The following is a 20,099-nucleotide window of genomic DNA, read 5'->3' on the forward strand; positions in this document are numbered from 1 at the left end:
ACCTTACACGTACTCTTACGTGAGACAGGTTCCACCGACTGACATGCACTAGTTGCATAAGGTGGCTAGCGGGTGTCTGTCTCTCCTACTTTAGTCGGATCGGATTCGATGAAAAGGGTCCTTATGAAGGGTAAATAGCAATTGGCATATCACGTTGTGGTTTTGCGTAGGTAAGAAACGTTCTTGCTAGAAACCCATAGCAGCCACGTAAAACATGCAAACAACAATTAGAGGACGTCTAACTTGTTTTTGCAGGGTATGCTATGTGATGTGATATGGCCAAAAGGATGTGATGAATGATATATGTGATGTATGAGATTGATCATGTTCTTGTAATAGGAACCACGACTTGCATGTCGATGAGTATGACAACCGGCAGGAGCCATAGGAGTTGTCTTAATTTATTTATGACCTGCGTGTCAACATAAACGTCATGTAATTACTTTACTTTATTGCTAACCGTTAGCTGTAGTAGTAGAAGTAATAGATGACGTGACAACTTCATGGAGACACGATGATGGAGATCATGATGATGGAGATCATGGTGTCATGCCGGTGACAAGATGATCATGGAGCCCCAAGATGGAGATCAAAGGAGCTATATGATATTGGCCATATCATGTCACTATTATTTGATTGCATGTGATGTTTATCATCTTTATACATCTTATTTGCTTAGAACGACGGTAGTAAATAAGATGATCCCTCATTAAAATTTCAAGAAGTGTTCTCCCCTAACTGTGCACCGTTCCTAAAGTTTGTCGTTTCTAAGCACGCCGTGATGATCGGGTGTGATGGATCCTTACGTTCACATACAACGGGTGTTAACGAGCCTAGCATGTACAGACATGGCCTCGGAACACATGCAAAACACTTAGGGTTAACTTGACGAGCCTGGCATGTACAGACATGGCCTCAGAACACAGAAGACCGAAAGGTCAAGCATGAGTCGTATAGAAGATACGATCAACATGAAGATGTTCACCGATGTTGGCTAGTCCGTCTCACGTGATGATCGGACACGGCCTAGTTAACTCGGATCATGCAATCACTTAGATGACTAGAGGGATGTCTATCTAAGTGGGAGTTCATAAGATGAACTTAATTATCCTGAACATAGTCAAAAGGAATTCGCAAATTATGTCGTAGCTCGCGTTATAGTTCTACTGTTTAGATATGTTCCTAGAGAAAAAAATTAGTTGAAAGTTGATAGTAGCAATTATGCGGACTAGGTCCGTAAACTGAGGATTGTCCTCATTGCTTCTTAGAAGGCTTATGTCCTTAATGCACCGCTCAGTGTGCTGAACCTCGAACATTGTCTGTGGATGTTGCGAACATCTGACATACACGTTTTGATAACTACGTGATAGTTTGATTAAACGGTTTAGAGTTGAGGCACCAAAGACGTTTTTGAAACGTCGCGAAACATATGAGATGTTTCGAGGGCTGAAATTGGGATTTCAGGCTCGTGCCCACGTCAAGAGGTATAAGACCTCTGACGATTTTCTTAACCTGCAAACTAAGGAGAAAAGCTCAATTGTTGAGCTTGTGCTCAGATTGTCTGAGTACAACAATCATTTGAATCAAGTGGGAGTTGATCTTCCAGATAAGATAGTGATGTTTCTCCAAAGTCATTGCCACCAAGCTGCTAGAGCTTCGTGATGAACTATAATGTATCAGGGACATATATGATGATCCTTGAGATATTCGCGATGTTTGACACCGCGAAAGTAGAAAACAAGAAGGAGCATCAATTGTTGATGGTTAGTGAAACCACTAGTTTCAAGAAGGGCAAGGGCAAGAAGGGATACTTCATGACACGGCAATTCAGCTGCTGCTCTAGTGAAGAAACCCAAGGTTGAACCCAAACCTGAGACTAAGTGCTTCTGTAATAAGGGGAACAACCACTGGAGCAGAATTACCCTAGATACTTGGTAGATTAGAAGGCTGGCAAGGTCGATAGAAGTATATTGGATATACATTATGTTAATTTGTACTTTACTAGTACTCCTAGTAGCACCAGGGTATTAGATACCGGTTCGGTTGCTAAGTGTTAGTAACTCGAAATAAAAGCTACGGAATAAACGGAGACTAGCTAAAGGTGAGCTGACGATATATGTTGGAAGTGTTCTCAATGTTGATATGATCAAGCATCGCACGCTCCCTCTACCATCGATATTGGTGTTTGCGTTGAGCATAGACATGATTGGATTATGTCTATCGCAATACAGTTATTCATTTAAGGAGAATAATGGTTACTCTGTTTATTTGAATAATACCTTCAATGGTCTTACACCTAAAATGAATGGTTTATTGAATCTCGATCGTAGTGATACACATGTTCATGCCAAAAGATAGTAATGATAGTACCACCTACTTGTGGCACTGCCACATAAGTCATATCAGTATAAAACGCATGAAGAAGCTCCATGTTGATGGATCTTTGGGCTCACTCGTTTTTGAAAAGTTTGGGACATGCGAACCATGTCTATTGGTATATATGCATGAAGAAACTCCATGCAAATGGACCGTTTTGTACTCGCTTGATTTTGAATCACTTGAGACATGCAAATCATACCACATGGGCAAGATGACTGAAAGCCTCGGTTTCAGTAAAATGGAACTAGAAAGCAAATTGTTGGAAGTAATACATTTTGATGTGTGCAGTCCAATGAGTGTTGAGGCATGTAGTGGATATCGTTATGTTCTTTCTTCACAGATGATTTGAGTAGATGTTGAGTACATTTACTTGATGAATCACGAGTCTGAATTATTGAAAGGTTCAAGTAATTTCAGTGTGAAGTTGAAAGATCGTCGTGACAAGAGGATAAAATATCTATGATATGATCATAGAGATGAATGTCTGAATTACGAGTTTGGCACAGAATCAAGACATTGTGGAAATCGTTTCACAACTAATACAGCCTGGAACACCATAGTGTGATGGTGTGTCCGAACATCATAACTGCACCCTATTGGATATGATGCATACCATGATGTCTCTTATCTAATTACCACAATAGTTTATGGGTTAAGCATTAGAGACAACCACATTCACTTTAAATAGGGCACCACGTAATTCCAATGAGATGACACCGTATGAACTATGGTTTAGAGAAACCTAAGCTGTCATTTCTTAAAAGTTTGGGGCTGCGACGCTTATGTGGAAAAGTTTCAGGCCGATAAGCTCGAACCCAAAGCGGATAAATGCATCTTCATAGGACAACCCAAAAACAGTTGGGTATACCTCCTGTCTCAGATCCGAAAGCAATAAAGGATTGTTTTTGGAATCGGGTCCTTTCTCGAGGAAAAGTTTCTCTCGAAAGAATTGAGTGGGAGGATGGTGGAGACTTGATGAGGTTATTGAACCGTCACTTCAACTAGTGTATAGCAGGGCACAAAGAGTTGTTCCTGTGGCACCTACACCAATTGAAGTGGAAGCTTATGATATTGATCATGAGACTTCGGATCAAGTCACTCCCAAACCTCGTGGGATGACAAGGATGCGTACTACTTCAGAATGGTACGTAATCCTGTCTTGGAAGTCATGTTGCTAGACAACAATGAACCTACGAGCTATGGAGAAGCGATGGTGGGCCTGGATTCCGATAAATGGCTTGAGGCCATATAATCCGAGAGAGGATCCATGTATGAAAACAAAGTGTAGACTTTGGAAGAACTACTTGATGGTCATAAGGCTGTTGAGTGTAGATGGATTTTAAAAGGAAGACGGACAATGATGGTAAATGTCACCATTAAGAAAGCTCGACTTGTCGTTAAGATGTTTTCTGACAAGTTCAAGGAGTTGACTACGATGAGACTTTCTCACTCGTAGCGAAGCTAAGAGTCTGTTGGAATTATATTAGCGATTACTGCATTATTTATGAAATCTTGCAGATAGGATGTCAAAACATTGTTTCCTCGACGATTTTCTTGAGGAAAGGTTGTATGTGATACAGCCGAAAGGTTTTGTCAATCCTGAAAAGATGCTAATAAGGATGCAAAGCTCCAGCAATCCTTCTGAGGACTGGAGTGAGCATCTCGGAGTTGGAATGTACACTTTGATGAGATGATCAAAGATTTTGGGTTCATACAAAGTTTATGAGAAACTTGTATTTCCAAAGAAGTGAGTGGGAGCACTATAGAATTTCTGATGAGTATATGTTTTAACATATTGTTGATCGGAAATGACGTAGAATTTCTGGAAAGCATATAGGGTTATTTGGAAAGTGTTTTCAATGGAAAACCTGGATTAAGCTACTTGAGCATTGAGCATCAAGATCTATAAGGATAGATCAAAACGCTTAATGGTACTTTCAAATGAGCACATACCTTGACATGATCTTGAAGTTGTTCAAGATGGATCAGTCAAAGAAGGAGTTCTTGCCTGAGTTGTAAGGTATGAAGTTAAGACTTAAAGCTCGACCATGGCAGAATAGAGAGAAAGGACGAAGGTCGTCCCCTATGCTTAAGACATAGGCTCTACAGTATGCTATGCTGTGTACCGCACCTGAAGTGTGCCTTGCCATGAGTCAGTCAAGGGGTACGAGAGTGATCCATGAATGGATCACAGGACAGCGGTCAAAGTTATCCTTAGTAACTAGTGGACTAAGGAATTTTCTCGATTATGGAGGTGGTAAAAGAGTTCGTCGTAAAGGGTTACGCCGATGCAAACTTTGACACTAAACCAGATTATTCTGAGTAGTAAACTGGATTCGTATAATAGAACAGTTATTTGGAATAGTTCCAAATAGAACGTGGTAGCTGCATCTAGGAGATGACATAGAGATTTGTGAAGCACACACGGATCTGAAAGGTTCAGACCCATTGACTAAAACCTCTCTCACAAACAACATGATCAAACCCAGAACTCTTTGGGTGTTAGTCACATGGCGATGTGACCTGTGAGTGTTAATCACATGGCGATGTGAACTAGATTATTGACTCTAGTGCAAGTGGGAGACTGTTGGAAATATGCCCTAGAGGCAATAATAAATTGATTATTATTATATTTCCTTGTTCATGATAATCGTTTATTATCCATGCTATAATTGTATTGATAGGAAACTCAGATACATGTGTGGATACATAGACAACACCATGTCCCTAGTGAGCCTCTAGTTGACTAGCTCGTTGATCAATAGATGGTTACGGTTTCCTAACCATGGACATTGGATGTCGTTGATAACGGGATCACAACATTAGGAGAATGATGTGATGGACAAGACCCAATCCTAAGCCTAGCACTAGATCGTGTAGTTCGTATGCTAAAGCTTTTCTAATGTAAAGTATCATTTCCTTAGACCATGAGATTGTGCAACTCCCGGATACCGTAAGAGTGCTTTGGGTGTGCCAAACGTCACAACGTAACTGGGTGACTATAAAGGTACACTACGGGTATCTCCGAAAGTGTCTGTTGGGTTGGCATGAATCGAGACTGGGATTTGTCACTCCGTGTAAACGGAGAGGTATCTCTGGGCCCACTCGGTAGGACATCATCATAATGTGCACAATGTGATCAAGGAGTTGATCACGGGATGATGTGTTATGGAACGAGTAAAGAGACTTGCCGGTAACGAGATTGAACAAGGTATCGAGATACCGACGATCGAATCTCGGGCAAGTATCGTACCGATAGACAAAGGGAATTGAATACGGGATTGATTAAGTCCTTGACATCGTGGTTCATCCGATGAGATCATCGTGGAACATGTGGGAGCCAACATGGGTATCCAGATCCCGCTGTTGGTTATTGACAGGAGAACGTCTCGGTCATGTCTGCATGTCTCCCGAACCCGTAGGGTCTACACACTTAAGGTTCGATGACGCTAGGGTTATAAAGGAAGTTTGTATGTGGTTACCGAATGTTGTTCGGAGTCCCGGATGAGATCCCGGACGTCACGAGGAGTTCCGGAATGGTCCGGAGGTAAAGATTTATATATGGGAAGTCCTGTTTTGGTCACCGGAAGAGTTTCGGGGTTTATCGGTAATGTACCGGGACCACCGGGAGGGTCCCGGGGGTCCACCAAGTGGGGCCACCTGCCCCAAGGGGGCCACATGGGCTGTAGGGAGTGTTCCTTGGCCGGAGGTAAAGATTTATATATGGGAAGTCCTGTTTTGGTCACCGGAAGAGTTTCGGGGTTTATCGGTAATGTACCGGGACCACCGGGAGGGTCCCGGGGGTCCACCAAGTGGGGCCACCTGCCCCGGGGGCCACATGGGCTGTAGGGAGTGTTCCTTGGCCTACATGGGCCAAGGGCACCAGCCCCACTAAAGGCCCATGCGCCTAAGAAGGGGAGGGGGCAAACCCTAAGGGGCAGATGGGCCCTAAGGCCCATATACCCTGCGCCTCCCTCTCCTCCCCCTTGTGGCCGCCCCCCTTGGCCATCTAGGGCTGCCGCCCCCCCTAGGGGTGGGAACCCTAGAGGGGGCGCAGCCCCTCCCCTTCCCCATATAAATAGAGGCCTAGGGCTGCCCCAAACACACGTGATTCGATCTCTCGTTGGTGCAGCCCTGCATCTCTCTCCCTCCTCTTCTGTGGTGCTTGGCGAAGCCCTGCAGGATTGCCACGCTCCTCCATCACCACCACGCCGTTGTGCTGCTGCTGGATGGAGTCTTCCTCAACCTCTCCCTCTCTCCTTGCTGGATCAAGGCGTGGGAGACGTCACCGGGCTGTACGTGTGTTGAACGCGGAGGTGTCGTGCGTTCGGCACTTGGTCATCGGTGATTTGAATCACGACGAGTACGACTCCATCAACCCCGTTCACTTGAACGCTTCCGCTTAGCGATCTACAAGGGTATGTAGATGCACTCTCCTTCCCCTCGTTGCTAGTCTCTCCATAGATAGATCTTGGTGACACGTAGGAAAATTTTGAATTTCTGCTACGTTCCCCAACACCAACACACGGTGGTGGTTTTATTTTACAGAAATTATTGATCTCTCATGCTTCACTTATATTATTTTGAGAGTCCCTTAGAACAGCATGGTAATTTGCTTTGGTTATGAATTTAGTCCTAATATGATAGGCATCCAAGATCTGTATAATAAAAACTTTCATAAAAAGTGCATTGAGTACTAGGAGAAGTTTGATACTTGATAATTGTTTTGATATATAAAGGTGGTAATATTAGAGTGTGCTAGTTGAGTAGTTGTGAATTTGAGAAATACTTGTGTTGAAGTTTGCAAGTCCCGTAGCATGCACGTATGGTGACCGTTGTGTAACAAATTTGAAACATGAGGTGTTATTTGATTGTCTTCCTTATGAGTGGCGGTCGGGGACAAGCGATGGTCTTTTCCTACCAATCTATCCCCCTAGGAGCATGCGCGTAATGCTTGGTTTTTGATGACTTGTAGATTTTTGCAATAAGTATGTGAGTTCTTTATGACTAATGTTGAGTCCATGGATTATACGCACTCTCACCCTTCCATCATTGCTAGACTCTTTGGTACTGTGCATTGCCCTTTCTCACCGTGAGAGTTGGTGCAAACTTCGCCGGTGCATCTAAACCCCGTGATATGATACGCTCCATCACACATAAACCTCCTTATATCTTCCTCAAAACAGCCACCATACCTACCTATTATGGCATTTCCATAGCCATTCTGAGATATATTGCCATGCAACTTTCCACCGTTCCATTTATCATGACACACATCATCTTTGTCATATTGCCTTGCATGATCATGTAGTTGACATCGTATTTGTGGCAAAGCCACCGTTCATAATTTTTCATACATGTCACTCTTGATTCATTGCCCTTCCCGGTACACCGCCGGAGGCATTCATATAGAGTCATACTTTGTTCTAGTATCGAGTTGTAATCATTGAGTTGTAAATAAATAGAAGTGTGATGATCATCATTAATAGAGCATTGTCCCAAATAAGAAAAGAGAAAGGCCAAATAAAAAAGGAAGGCCCAAAAAAGGGGCAATGTTACTATCCTTTTTCCACACTTGTGCTTCAAAGTAGCACCATGATCTTTATGATAGAGAGTCTCTTGTTTGGTCACTTTCATATACTAGTGGGAATTTTTCATTATATAACTTGGCTTGTATATTCCAACAATGGGCTTCCTCAAATGCCCTAGGTCTTTGTGAGCAAGCAAGTTGGATGCACACCCACTTAGTTTCTTTTGTTGAGCTTTCATACATTTATAGCTCTAGTGCATCCGTTGCATGGCAATCCCCACTCCTCGCATTGACATCAATTGATGGGCATCTCCCTAGCCCTTTGATTAGCCACGTCGATGTGAGACTTTCTCCTTTTTTGTCTTCTCCATATAACCCCCATCATCATATTCTATTCCACCCATAGTGCTATATCCATGGCTCACACTCATGCATTGCGTGAAAGTTGAAAAAAGATTGAGATTACTAAAGTGTGAAACAATGGCTTGGCTTGTCATCGGGGTTGTGCATGATGAGGGCATTCTTGTGTGACGAAAATGGAGCATGACCAAACTATATGATTTTGTAGGGATGAACATTCTTTTGCCATGTTATTTTGAGAAGACATAATTGCTTAGTTAGTATGCTTGAAGTATTATTATTTTTATGTCAATATTAGACTTTTGTCTTGAATCTTTCGGATCTGAATATTCATGCCACAATAAAGAGAATTACATTGAGAATTATGCTAGGTAGCATTCAACATCAAAAATTCTGTTTTTATCATTTACCTACTCGAGGACGAGTAGGAATTAAGCTTGGGGATGCTTGATACGTCTCCAACGTATCTATAATTTTTGATTGTTCCATGCTATTATATTATCTGTTTTGGATGTTAATGGGCTTTATTTTACACTTTTATATTATTTGTGACTAACCTATTAACCCAAGGCCCAGTGCAAATTGCTGTTTTTTTTGCCTATTTCAGTGTTCCACAGAAAAGGAATATCAAACGGAATCCAAACGGAATGAAACCTTCGGGAACGTGATTTTTGGAACAAACGTGATCCAAGGACTTGGAGTGGATGTCAAGAAACAAACGAGGAGTCCACGAGGCAGGGGGCGCGCCCTCCCCCCTCATGAACCCCTCGTGGCTCAGCCGACCTCCTTCTTCCTCCTATATATACTCATATACCCTGAAAACATCGAGGAGCGCCACGAAACCCTATTTCCACCATCGCAACCTTCTGTACCCAAGAGATCCCATCTTGGGGCCTTTTCCGGAGCTCCGCCAGAGGGGGAATCTGTAACACCCTCGATGCGACTATAGCTCCCACGTGTCGAGGCACGACTTAGAGACATAATCGCATTGAAGGCATATGTCGCAAGTTAGGCAATCTTCGCAAACATCCCATGTAATGTAATGATAAAAGGGGAGTTAACATAGTTGGCTTACACTCGCCACGTCAATCAAGTACATAAATAACATTACATCATCCAAACACTCATGGCCCGACTACGGCGCCAAAATAAAAGAGAACCCAACATGCGACACGGTCCCAATCACCCCCAACTGGGCACCACTACTGATCATCGGGAAAGGAAACACAGTATCGTTGAGAGTCTTCGTCGAACTCCCACTTGAGCTCACACGCATCTCCTGGAGCGGAATCATCAGGCCCTGCATCTGGTGTAATAGTAATCTGTGAGCCACAGGGACTCAGCAATCTCGCACCCTCGTGATCAAGACTATTTGAGCTTATAGGTAAGGCAAGGTAAAATATGAGTGGAGCTGCAGCAAGCGACTAGCAAGTATGGTGGCTAACTTATTCGCAAAAGAGAGCGAGAAGAGGAGGCAAAGCACGAGCGAGAAACTAGAGAGCAACCTGCGCAAACATTACTCCAACACCGTGTCCACTTCCCGGACTCCGCCGAGAAGAGGCCATCACGGTAACACACTCGGTTGATACATTTTAATTAATTAAGGTTCAAGTTATCTACAACCGGACATTAACAAATTCCCATCTGCCCATAACCGCGGGCACGGCTTTCAAAAGTTCAATCCCTGCAGGGGAGTCCCAACTTAGCCCATGACAAGCTCTCACGGTCAATGAAGGAATAGACCTCCTCCCAAGACGTTCCGATCAGACTCGGTATCTCGGTAACTCAAGACACTTCGATAGGTTAAAACAAGACCAGCAACACCGCCTGAATGTGCCGACAAATCCCGATAGGAGCTGCACATATCTCTTTCTCAGGGCACACTCAGATTGTCCTAGGTACGGGTAGGCCAGCCCAGAGTTGCCCCTGGTGGCCACCGGTAGCTAACAGGTGGACCAACACTCAGAGGAGCACTGGCCCGGGGGGGTTAAAATAAGATGACCCTTGAGTCTACAGAACCCAAGGGAATGAAAAGGGCTAGGTGACAAATGGTAAAACCAAGGTTGGGCATTGCTGGAAAAGCTTTAATCAAGGCGAAATATCAAGGGGTTCCCATTATAACCCAACCGCGTAAGGAACGCAAAATCCGGGAACATAACACCGATATGATGGAAACTAGGGCGGCAAGAGTGGAACAAAACACTAGGCGAGAGGCCGAGCCTTCCACCCTTTACCAAGTATATAGATGCATTAAGATAACATAGCAATATAATGATATCCCAACAAGTAAATAAATGTTCCAACAAGGAACGGCCTCCAATCTTCACCTGCAACTAGCAACGCTATAAGAGGGGCTGGGCAAAGGGGTAACATAGCCAATCAACGGTTTGCTAGGACATGGTGGGTTAGAGGTTTGACATGGCAATTTGGGAGGCTTGCAAGCAAGTGGTAGGCATCGTAGCAATGGCATAGCAAAAGAGCGAGCAAACTAGCATAGCAAAGATAGTAGTGATTTGGAGGGTATGATCATCTTGCCTACACAGTTGTCAGAGTTGACTGGATCCTCAAAAGCAAACTCACCGGGCTCCTCGTTAGGGAACTCGTCTCCCGGATCTACCCAAACAAGACAAACAAGCAACAAGGATACAATCAACCACGTGCAAACTCAATCAACACGATGCAAAGATGATATGCTATGCGGGATGCAAAATGCAAGATATGACAGGAAATACATGAACCTGGCCTCAACTTGGAAATCCAAGTGTTCCACTGGAAATATGAGATGAAATCGCTTGAAAACGATATAAAGAACGCCGGAATCGGAGTTACGGTTTGGAAATGGCAAGCGAATCAAAAATGACACCGGTCTGCGATCTACAGCAAGTAGGCATCTAAATGCAACGAAATGAACATGCTACAGCACCCAAACATGACAAATGAAGACATGGCATGGAGCTACTCAACAAGCTTAACAAAAGTCCCTTAGTGACCTTGAGCCAAAAGGGATCAGAAAATACAATTGCAAGCATGTGAACATAGCAAAAGCATAATCAGTTTTCAGACTTAGTGAAAACTGGGACTTGCTGAAACATAACTCACGAAGGCATGTTTACGAGCTCGATGCACTCACCACGGTGCAAGTCATGGCAAGACAAGCATACATCCCTTAAGAAGGCACAAAATTCAAGCTAGACATGGCAAGAACAATGGCATAGTATGCACGGATAAACTACAATAACATCGGCAAAATCGCAAACAAGTTGACGATCTGCCCAGATTCGCAACGAAGCAAAAGTAGAGCTCGATTGACTCAAGCTAGGGTGCTCCATAATTGAAAACAAAGACATGGATGGATAGATCACTACAATATTAACAAAACATCCTTACTGATCATCCTCAAAAGAGGCACGGATCACTAGGAAACAACATGAACATATGGCATCATGAACTAAACAATCCCAGGACTTGGTGAAATCGCTAAGTCCCTGAAAACAGAATTAGCAAGTGCACCACTTTGCAAGCTTGCACAAGTCACCACACACATCCTAAAAATACATGGGTTGCACCTATGGAAAGATGACAAAACCCTTAACAAAATATATGAAGAACTCATGGGCATATCATGCACACAATAATCATGGCAAAAATGACAAAAGTGCTAAACGGAGTAGCTGATCTGACAAATAACTCAAGTAGCCCTCTTCTAACAGCATTTAGGACATCAAGATGAGCTCAAATGAAAATGATGCAATGGAATGAAATGATGTACTCTCTGAGGTGAACATTTTGATATGCTATATGCATGAATCGGAGCTACGGATGCAAAGTTACGGAGCCACGAACAGGAGCATATGGATCAAGAATTTTGGGACTTAGTAAAAAATCAACCTCTCCTAGGGTTTACTGTAGCTCCCATCCAGATCTGGATCGCACGGAGCCCGAGGTGGCGGCGGCACTGCTCACGGCCGGAGCCGAGGTCGCCGGCGATGATGTTGGGCGGCGCGGCGAGCTCCGGTCTTGGCGGAAAGGACGGCGGAGGGCGGCGTGGTCGCCGGTCCCGGGCGCGGGGCGGCGAGGCGGCGGGGCACTACACCGGGAGGCGAGGCGCGGCTCCGGCCGGCGTCGGCGCGGGCGGCTGGCCGGAGTGGCGGCTCGGGCGGCGGGGCAGCGCCGGCAGGGAGGCGGCGGGCGCGGGCGCGGTGCCGGGAGGAGGAGGGCGCGGGCGGCGCGAGGAGCTGGGCCGCGGGGGCCTGCGCTAGGCTCGGCGGGCCTCAGCGGCGGCGGCGGCGAAGCGGTCCCGCAAGGGACACGTGGCGGCTGCTGGCTGGTGCGGGCGGGCGGAGCGGACGCGTCCGGTCCGTCCGTACGTGTCCGGCGGCGACGGAGCAGAAAAAATCTAGGGTTTCGTCCGTGATTCGAATGGGGGAGATATATATATAGGCATAGGGGGAGCTAGGAGAGTCCAAATGAGGTGCGGTTTTCGGCCACGCGATCGTGATCGAACGCTCTAGATCATGGAGCAGATTTTGGTGGGTTTTGGGCCAAATTGGAGGGGTGTTGGGCTGCAACACACACGAGGCCTTTTCGGTCCCTCGGTTAACCGTTGGAGTATCAAACGAAGTCCAAATGGTACGAAACTTGACAGGCGGTCTACCGGTAGTAAACCAAGGCCGCTTGACAAGTCTCGGTTCAATCCGGAAATGTTTAATCCCCACACGCGAAAGAAAGCTAGACATGGCCACCGGAGGAGAACGAAGCGCCGGAACGCAAAACGGACAACGGGGAAAATGCTCGAATGCATGAGATGAACACGTATGCAAATGCAATGCACATGATGAAATGATATGAGATGCATGACAACACCAACAATACACGAAGACAAAACCCAAACCCAAGGAAATAAAATAACTTAACGTCGGAAACGGCAAGAGTTGGAGTACAAATAGGGAAAGTTACATGCGGGGTGTTACAACACTCCACCACTACGAAAGGATCTCGTCCCGAGATCTAGGACTGAAAGAACGCTGGGTACTCAGAACGGAGGTGATCCTCGCGTTCCCAGGTAGCTTCACGGTCGAAATGGTGTGACCACTTGACTTTGAGAAATTTGATTGACTTGTTGCGAGTCTTGCGTTCAGTCTCTTCAAGAATAGCAACTGGGTGCTCACGATAAGAGAGATCTTCTTGGAGCTTAATGTCCTCGAAGTTGATGGTGCGGTCAGGAGTCTTGAAGCATTTTCGAAGCTGAGAGACATGGAACACGTCATGAACATTTGCAAAGTTTGAAGGAAGCTCGAGTTGATAGGCGAGGTCGTCTCTCTTGCTGACAATCTTGAAAGGTCCCACGTATCTAGGGGCAAGCTTCCCTTTGATACCGAAGCGACGAGTACCTTTCATAGGAGAGACACGGAGGTAAACATGATCTCCGATCTCGAAAGCCAAATCACGGTGCTTACTATCATAGTAGCTCTTCTGGCGGGATTGGGCTGCTTTGAGGTTATCTCGAATGACTTTGCACATTTCTTCTGCTTCTGTGATTAAGTCATTACCCAAAAGCTGACGTTCACCGGTTTCAGACCAGTTGAGAGGGGTACGGCACTTCCTGCCATACAGAATTTCAAAAGGGGCCTTGCCCGAACTTGCTTGAAAACTGTTGTTGTAGGAGAATTCAGCATAAGGAAGACAATCCTCCCACTTCATGCCGAAGGAGATCACACAAGCCCTGAGCATATCTTCAAGAATCTGGTTGACACGCTCGACTTGACCGCTTGTTTGAGGATGGAAAGCTGTGCTAAAGCGGATGTTAGTGCCCATGGCCTTCTGAAAAGAATCCCAAAACTTCGAGGTAAAGATGCTGCCACGGTCTGAAGAGATCACTTGAGGAATACCATGCAGAGAGACAATTCGAGAGGTATAGAGTTCCGCCAATTGAGCTGCAGTGATCGACTCTTTGATAGGAAGAAAATGAGCCACTTTGGTGAGTTTGTCGATGACAACGAATATAGCATCATTGCCACGCTTGGACTTTGGAAACCCAGTCACGAAGTCCATTTCAATGTGGTCAAACTTCCATTCTGGAATAGCAAGAGGTTGGAGGAGACCAGCTGGACTTTGGTGTTCTGCCTTCACTCTTCTGCAGACATCACATTCATTCACGAATTGAGCGATCTCGCGCTTCATTCGAGTCCACCAATAAACTTGCTTAAGGTCCTGATACATCTTCGTGCTCCCAGGGTGGATGGAGAGGAGAGAATTGTGAGCCTCGTTCATGATCACTTTACGGAGGTCACCTTTGGGCACAACAATACGATCCTCGAAGAAGAGAGTGTCCTTGTCATCAAGGCGGAAGCACTTGTACTTGGACTGACTCTTGGCAATCCCAATCTTCACCTTTTTCACCATAGCATCAAGAAGATGGGCTTGGCGAATCTGGTCTTCTAAGGTAGGAGAGACTTGAAGGTTGGCGAGGAAACCTTGAGGAACAACTTGCAGATTAAGTTTGCGGAAAGCTTCACAAAGCTCGGGTTGATAAGGCTTGAGAATCAGACTGTTGCAGTAGGCCTTTCTGCTCAAAGCGTCAGCAATCACATTGGCCTTGCCTGGAGTATACTCAATACTCGGATTATACTCTTGAATCATTTCGACCCAACGAGTTTGCCTGAGGTTGAGATTAGGCTGCGTGAAGATGTACTTGAGACTCTTGTGATCAGTGAAAATGTCCACTTTTCTTCCCAATAGAAGATGTCTCCAAGTCAAAAGAGCATGCACAACTGCCACCAACTCGAGATCATGAGTGGGGTAGTTCTTCTCATTAGGCTTCAACTGGCGAGAAGTATAAGCAACAACTTTCTTCTCTTGCATCAATACTGCGCCAAGACCTTGGAGAGAGGCATCACAAAATACCTCGTACGGCTTGGATTCATCAGGCGGAGTCAGAACTGGAGCAGTGACCAATTTCTCTTTCAAAGTGTTGAAAGCAATATCACACTCCGGAGACCAAACGTACTTGACGTGCTTCTGGAGAAGATTTGAGAGAGGCTTCGCGATCTTAGAAAAGTTTTCAACGAATCTTCGGCAATAGCTTGCGAGACCGAGAAAACTGCGGAGTTGCTTCACGTTCTGAGGAGGTTCCCAATTCACAATTGCAGACACCTTCTCAGGATTCACGGCAATGCCCTTGGTAGAGATGATATGACCAAGATAAAGAACCTCATCGAGCCAAAACTCACACTTGGAGAACTTGGCGTAGAACTGATGTTCCCTGAGCTTATCGAGAACCAAACGCAAGTGCTTGGCATGATCTTCCTTGTTCTTCGAGAAAACCAGAATGTCGTCGAGATAGACCAAAACGAAGTCATTGGTGTAGGCATTAAAGATGAAGTTCATCATGCGAGAGAACGTCGGAGGAGTGTTGGCAAGGCCAAAATACATGACAGTGTATTCATATGAACCAAAGCTTGTTCTGAATGTTGTCTTGGGAATATCTTCTTCACGAATGCGAATCTGGTGATAACCCATACGGAGATCAAGCTTGGAGAATACTTGAGCACCTTTGAGTTGTTCGAACAGCTCATTGATGTTGGGAAGTGGGTATTTGTTCTTGATGGTCTTCTTGTTCACTGGACGGTAATCAACACAAAGTCGGTCCGTTCCATCCTTCTTCTTCACAAAAAGAACACCACAACCCCACGGAAAAGAACTAGGCCGGATGAGACCCATTCTTTCTTGCTCATCGAGTTGCTTCTTCAGCTCCTTCAACTCTTCAGGTCCGAGCTTGTAAGGACGCTTGCACACAGGTTCCGTGCCAGGCTCAAGATCAATAACGAATTCAACTGGCCGGTGCGGAGGCATTCCTGGGAGCTCTTCTGGAAAGATGTCTTGGTATTCGCAAACGACTGGAATTTGAGAGATGGCATCCAATTCACCCTTCTCATTGAGAGAAAACAGACGGATAGTATCATCACGAGCGGCAAAGACAATTACATCCTCAGACGAATGAGTCAATTGAATCTGCCTGGCTGCACAATCAAGCTGAGCCTTGTGCTTAGAAAGCCAATCCATTCCGAGAATAAGATCAATATCCGAGTCACCGAGAACCGTAGGAGAAGCCAAGAACTTGTAGTCACCCAAAGTGATAGAAACATCCAGAACGATGGAGTTAGCCTGCATGCGCTTACCGGGAGAGACAACTGCTAAAGGACTAGGCAAAACTTGCGAAACCAATTCATGCCTATTTGTAAATGGTCTCGAGATGAAGCAATGCGATGCACCAGTGTCAAAAAGAACTTTAGCTGGAATATCATTAACAGGAAGGTTACCCATGATCACATCTGACGAGTCCTCTACCTGAGCTGCATTCATCAAATTAACCTTGGCATGCTTGGGGTTATGCTTGACCACAGCTGTACTTGCCGATCTGACAGGAGGAGGAGGAGGAGGAAGACGCCTCTGGTTGAGACACTTGTTGGCATAGTGACCCTTCTGTTGGCACTTGTTGCACGTGACCTTTGAAAGCGGACGGTGATACGGAGCACTCGATCTTGGAGCTTGAGACGAAGTCTTGTTCTGAAAGCCAGGGTTGGGTGGGTGGGAAGAACCACTACCACCTTTGCTCTTCTGCTGATACGGCTGGCGGAAGGAGGAGGAGGAAGCCAAAACTTCTGCTGCTTGGCCACTTGAGTAGAGGAAGAAGGAGTAACATCTCTGACTCGCTTCTTGGAAGCATCACACCTCAACTGAGCAGCCTCTTGCTTCATTGCCATGTTGTAGAACTCATCGTACCTCAAGGGCTCAAAGAGGACAAGAGCGAGCTGAATTTCTTCTCTGAGACCACCCCTGAACTGACATATCATGCTCTTCTCATCAGGGATGTCCTGCTTGGCAAAGCGGGCGAGCTTCTGGAACAACTTGTTGTAGTCATAGACAGACAAAGAGCCTTGCTTCAGATTGCGGAATTCCTCACGCTTGCTTTCAACCACGCTCTGGGGAATATGATGAGCCCTGAAATCTCGACGGAAATCATCCCAAGTGATAACACGTCCACCTCTGGAGTCCTTGTACTGCTGGAACCATTCTGCAGCTTGATCTTTGAGTTGGAAGGAAGCGAACTTGACAAAGTCCTTAGGCCTGACGTTACTGCACTCGAAATGCTTACACAGATCCACAAGCCAATCGTCGGCATCGGTTGCCTCAACACAATTGCTGAAAGTCTTTGGCCCGTTAGCAAGGAACTTGTTGAGTGTAGCAAAGTGACTCTGATTGCTGCCTTGATTCCCTTGACTGCCTTGATTGCGCTCTTGAAGAATTTGCATGATCAGCTGTGTATTTGCATTGGTTGCGGCCATCACAGCTTGCCATGCCTCTGGAGGAGGTGGAGGTGGTGGCGGATCAGGATCAGGATTCGGAGTCGTGCGCGTTGGAGGAGCCATCCTGAAGAGGTTGACCACCATTAGCACATTGACAGATAAATATTGAAGCTGAATCCAACGGAATGAAAATTACAACATATAGTCTTCACATCCGAACAAAATGAACGAATGCATTCCTCTTAAAATGGTCACATATCCATAATGAGAAGCCACGTATAATTAAGGTAGAGAAATAAATCAATAAGGTACGGATCAAGAACGAATAATCGGTAAGAAATCCCAATCTCAAACCAATATCCGTGGAAGAAGAACTAGAGCTACTAGAATTCCCACCTATGAAACTCCCGAACCTTTCCGGTTATGCAATCAGGTGTTGGGGATACAGGGGAAGCATAATATCTCACCCAAACTAGCAAATCCTACATCCAGCTGTATCCATCCTTCAACACATAACCAAGAAACCTTCGGAAACCATCTACCTCAACCTTCGAAAAGCATCCGTTATACAAGTTATGGCGATACTCCTGAACTCCCGCCCCAGTACTGGGTGGCGTCGAGGTTATCTCACCAACGAACTGCATAATCGCATTGAAGGCATATGTCGCAAGTTAGGCAATCTTCACAAACATCCCATGTAATGTAATAATAAAAGGGGAGTTAACATAGTTGGCTTACACTCGCCACATCAATCAAGTACATAAATAACATTACATCATCCAAACACTCATGGCACGACTACGGCGCCAAAATAAAAGAGAACCCAACATGCGACACGGTCCCAATCACCCCCAACTGGGCATCACTACTGATCATCGGGAAAGGAAACATAGTATCGTTGAGAGTCTTCGTCGAACTCCCACTTGAGCTCACACGTGTCTCCTGGAGCGGAATCATCAGGCCCTGCATCTGGTGTAATAGTAATCTGTGAGCCACAGGGACTCAGCAATCTCGCACCCTCGCGATCAAGACTATTTGAGCTTATAGGTAAGGCAAGGTAAAATATGAGTGGAGCTGCAGCAAGCGACTAGCAAGTATGGTGGCTAACTTATTCGCAAAAGAGAGTGAGAAGAGGAGGCAAAGCACGAGCGAGAAACTAGAGAGCAACCTGCGCAAACATTACTCCAACACCGTGTCCACTTCCCGGACTCCGCCGAGAAGAGGCCATCACGGTAACACACTCGGTTGATACATTTTAATTAATTAAGGTTCAAGTTATCTACAACCGGACATTAACAAATTCCCATCTGCCCATAACCGCGGGCACGGCTTTCGAAAGTTCAATCCCTGCAGGGGAGTCCCAATTTAGCCCATGACAAGCTCTCACGGTCAACGAAGGAATAGACCTCCTCCCAAGACGTTCCGATCAGACTCGGTATCTCGGTAACTCAAGACACTTCAACAGGTTAAAACAAGACCAGCAACACCGCCCGAATGTGCCGACAAATCCCGATAGGAGCTGCATATATCTCTTTCTCAGGGCACACTCAGATTGTCCTAGGTACGGGTAGGCCAGCCCAGAGTTGCCCCTGGTGGCCACCGGTAGCTGACAGGTGGACCAACACTCAGAGGAGCACTGGCCCGGGGGGGTTAAAATAAGATGACCCTTGAGTCTGCAGAACCCAAGGGAAAGAAAAGGGCTAGGTGACAAATGGTAAAACCAAGGTTGGGCATTGCTGGAAAAGCTTTAATCAAGGCGAAATATCAAGGGGTTCCCATTATAACCCAACCGCGTAAGGAACGCAAAATCCGGGAACATAACACCGATATGACGGAAACTAGGGCGGCAAGAGTGGAACAAAACACTAGGCGAGAGGCCGAGCCTTCCACCATTTACCAAGTATATAGATGCATTAAGATAACATAGCAATATAATGATATCCCAACAAGTAAATAAATGTTCCAACAAGGAACGGCCTCCAATCTTCACCTGCAACTAGCAACGCTATAAGAGGGGCTGAGCAAAGCGGTAACATAGCCAATCAATGGTTTGCTAGGACATGGTGGGTTAGAGGTTTGACATGGCAATTTGGGAGGCTTGCAAGCAAGTGGTAGGCATCGTAGCAATGGCATAGCAAAAGAGCGAGCAAACTAGCATAGCAAAGATAGTAGTGATTTCGAGGGTATGATCATCTTGCCTACACAGTTGTCAGAGTTGACTGGATCCTCAAAAGCAAACTCAACGGGCTCCTCGTTAGCGAACTCGTCTCCCGGCTCTACCCAAACAAGACAAACAAGCAACAAGGATACAATCAACCACGTGCAAACTCAATCAACACGATGCAAAGATGATATGCTATGCGGGATGTGATGCGGGATGCAAAATGCAATATATGACAGGAAATACATGAACCTGGCCTCAACTTGGAAATCGAAGTGTGCCACTGGAAATATGAGATGAAATCGCTTGAAAACGATATAAAGAACGCCGGAATCGGAGTTACGGTTTGGAAATGGCAAGCGAA

General features: G+C 45.6%; 1 protein-coding gene across 1 annotated transcript in view; it reads right to left on the reverse strand.

The window, feature by feature from the left end:
- The window catches only part of LOC125536966, a gene marked incomplete at its 5' end in the record, with an annotated part of 27,218 nt that extends 9,569 nt beyond the window's left edge, over positions 1–17,649 (reverse strand). The window contains 2 exons of the mRNA XM_048700259.1: positions 13,895–15,207; positions 16,998–17,649. Coding sequence (XP_048556216.1) covers positions 13,895–15,207; positions 16,998–17,649 — 1,965 coding nt within the window. The remainder of the gene's footprint in view (positions 1–13,894; positions 15,208–16,997) is intronic.
- Between the last annotated feature and the right edge of the window lie 2,450 nt (positions 17,650–20,099).

This window comes from Triticum urartu, chromosome 2, assembly GCF_003073215.2.
Source record: "Triticum urartu cultivar G1812 chromosome 2, Tu2.1, whole genome shotgun sequence".
Taxonomy (NCBI): domain Eukaryota; kingdom Viridiplantae; phylum Streptophyta; class Magnoliopsida; order Poales; family Poaceae; genus Triticum; species Triticum urartu.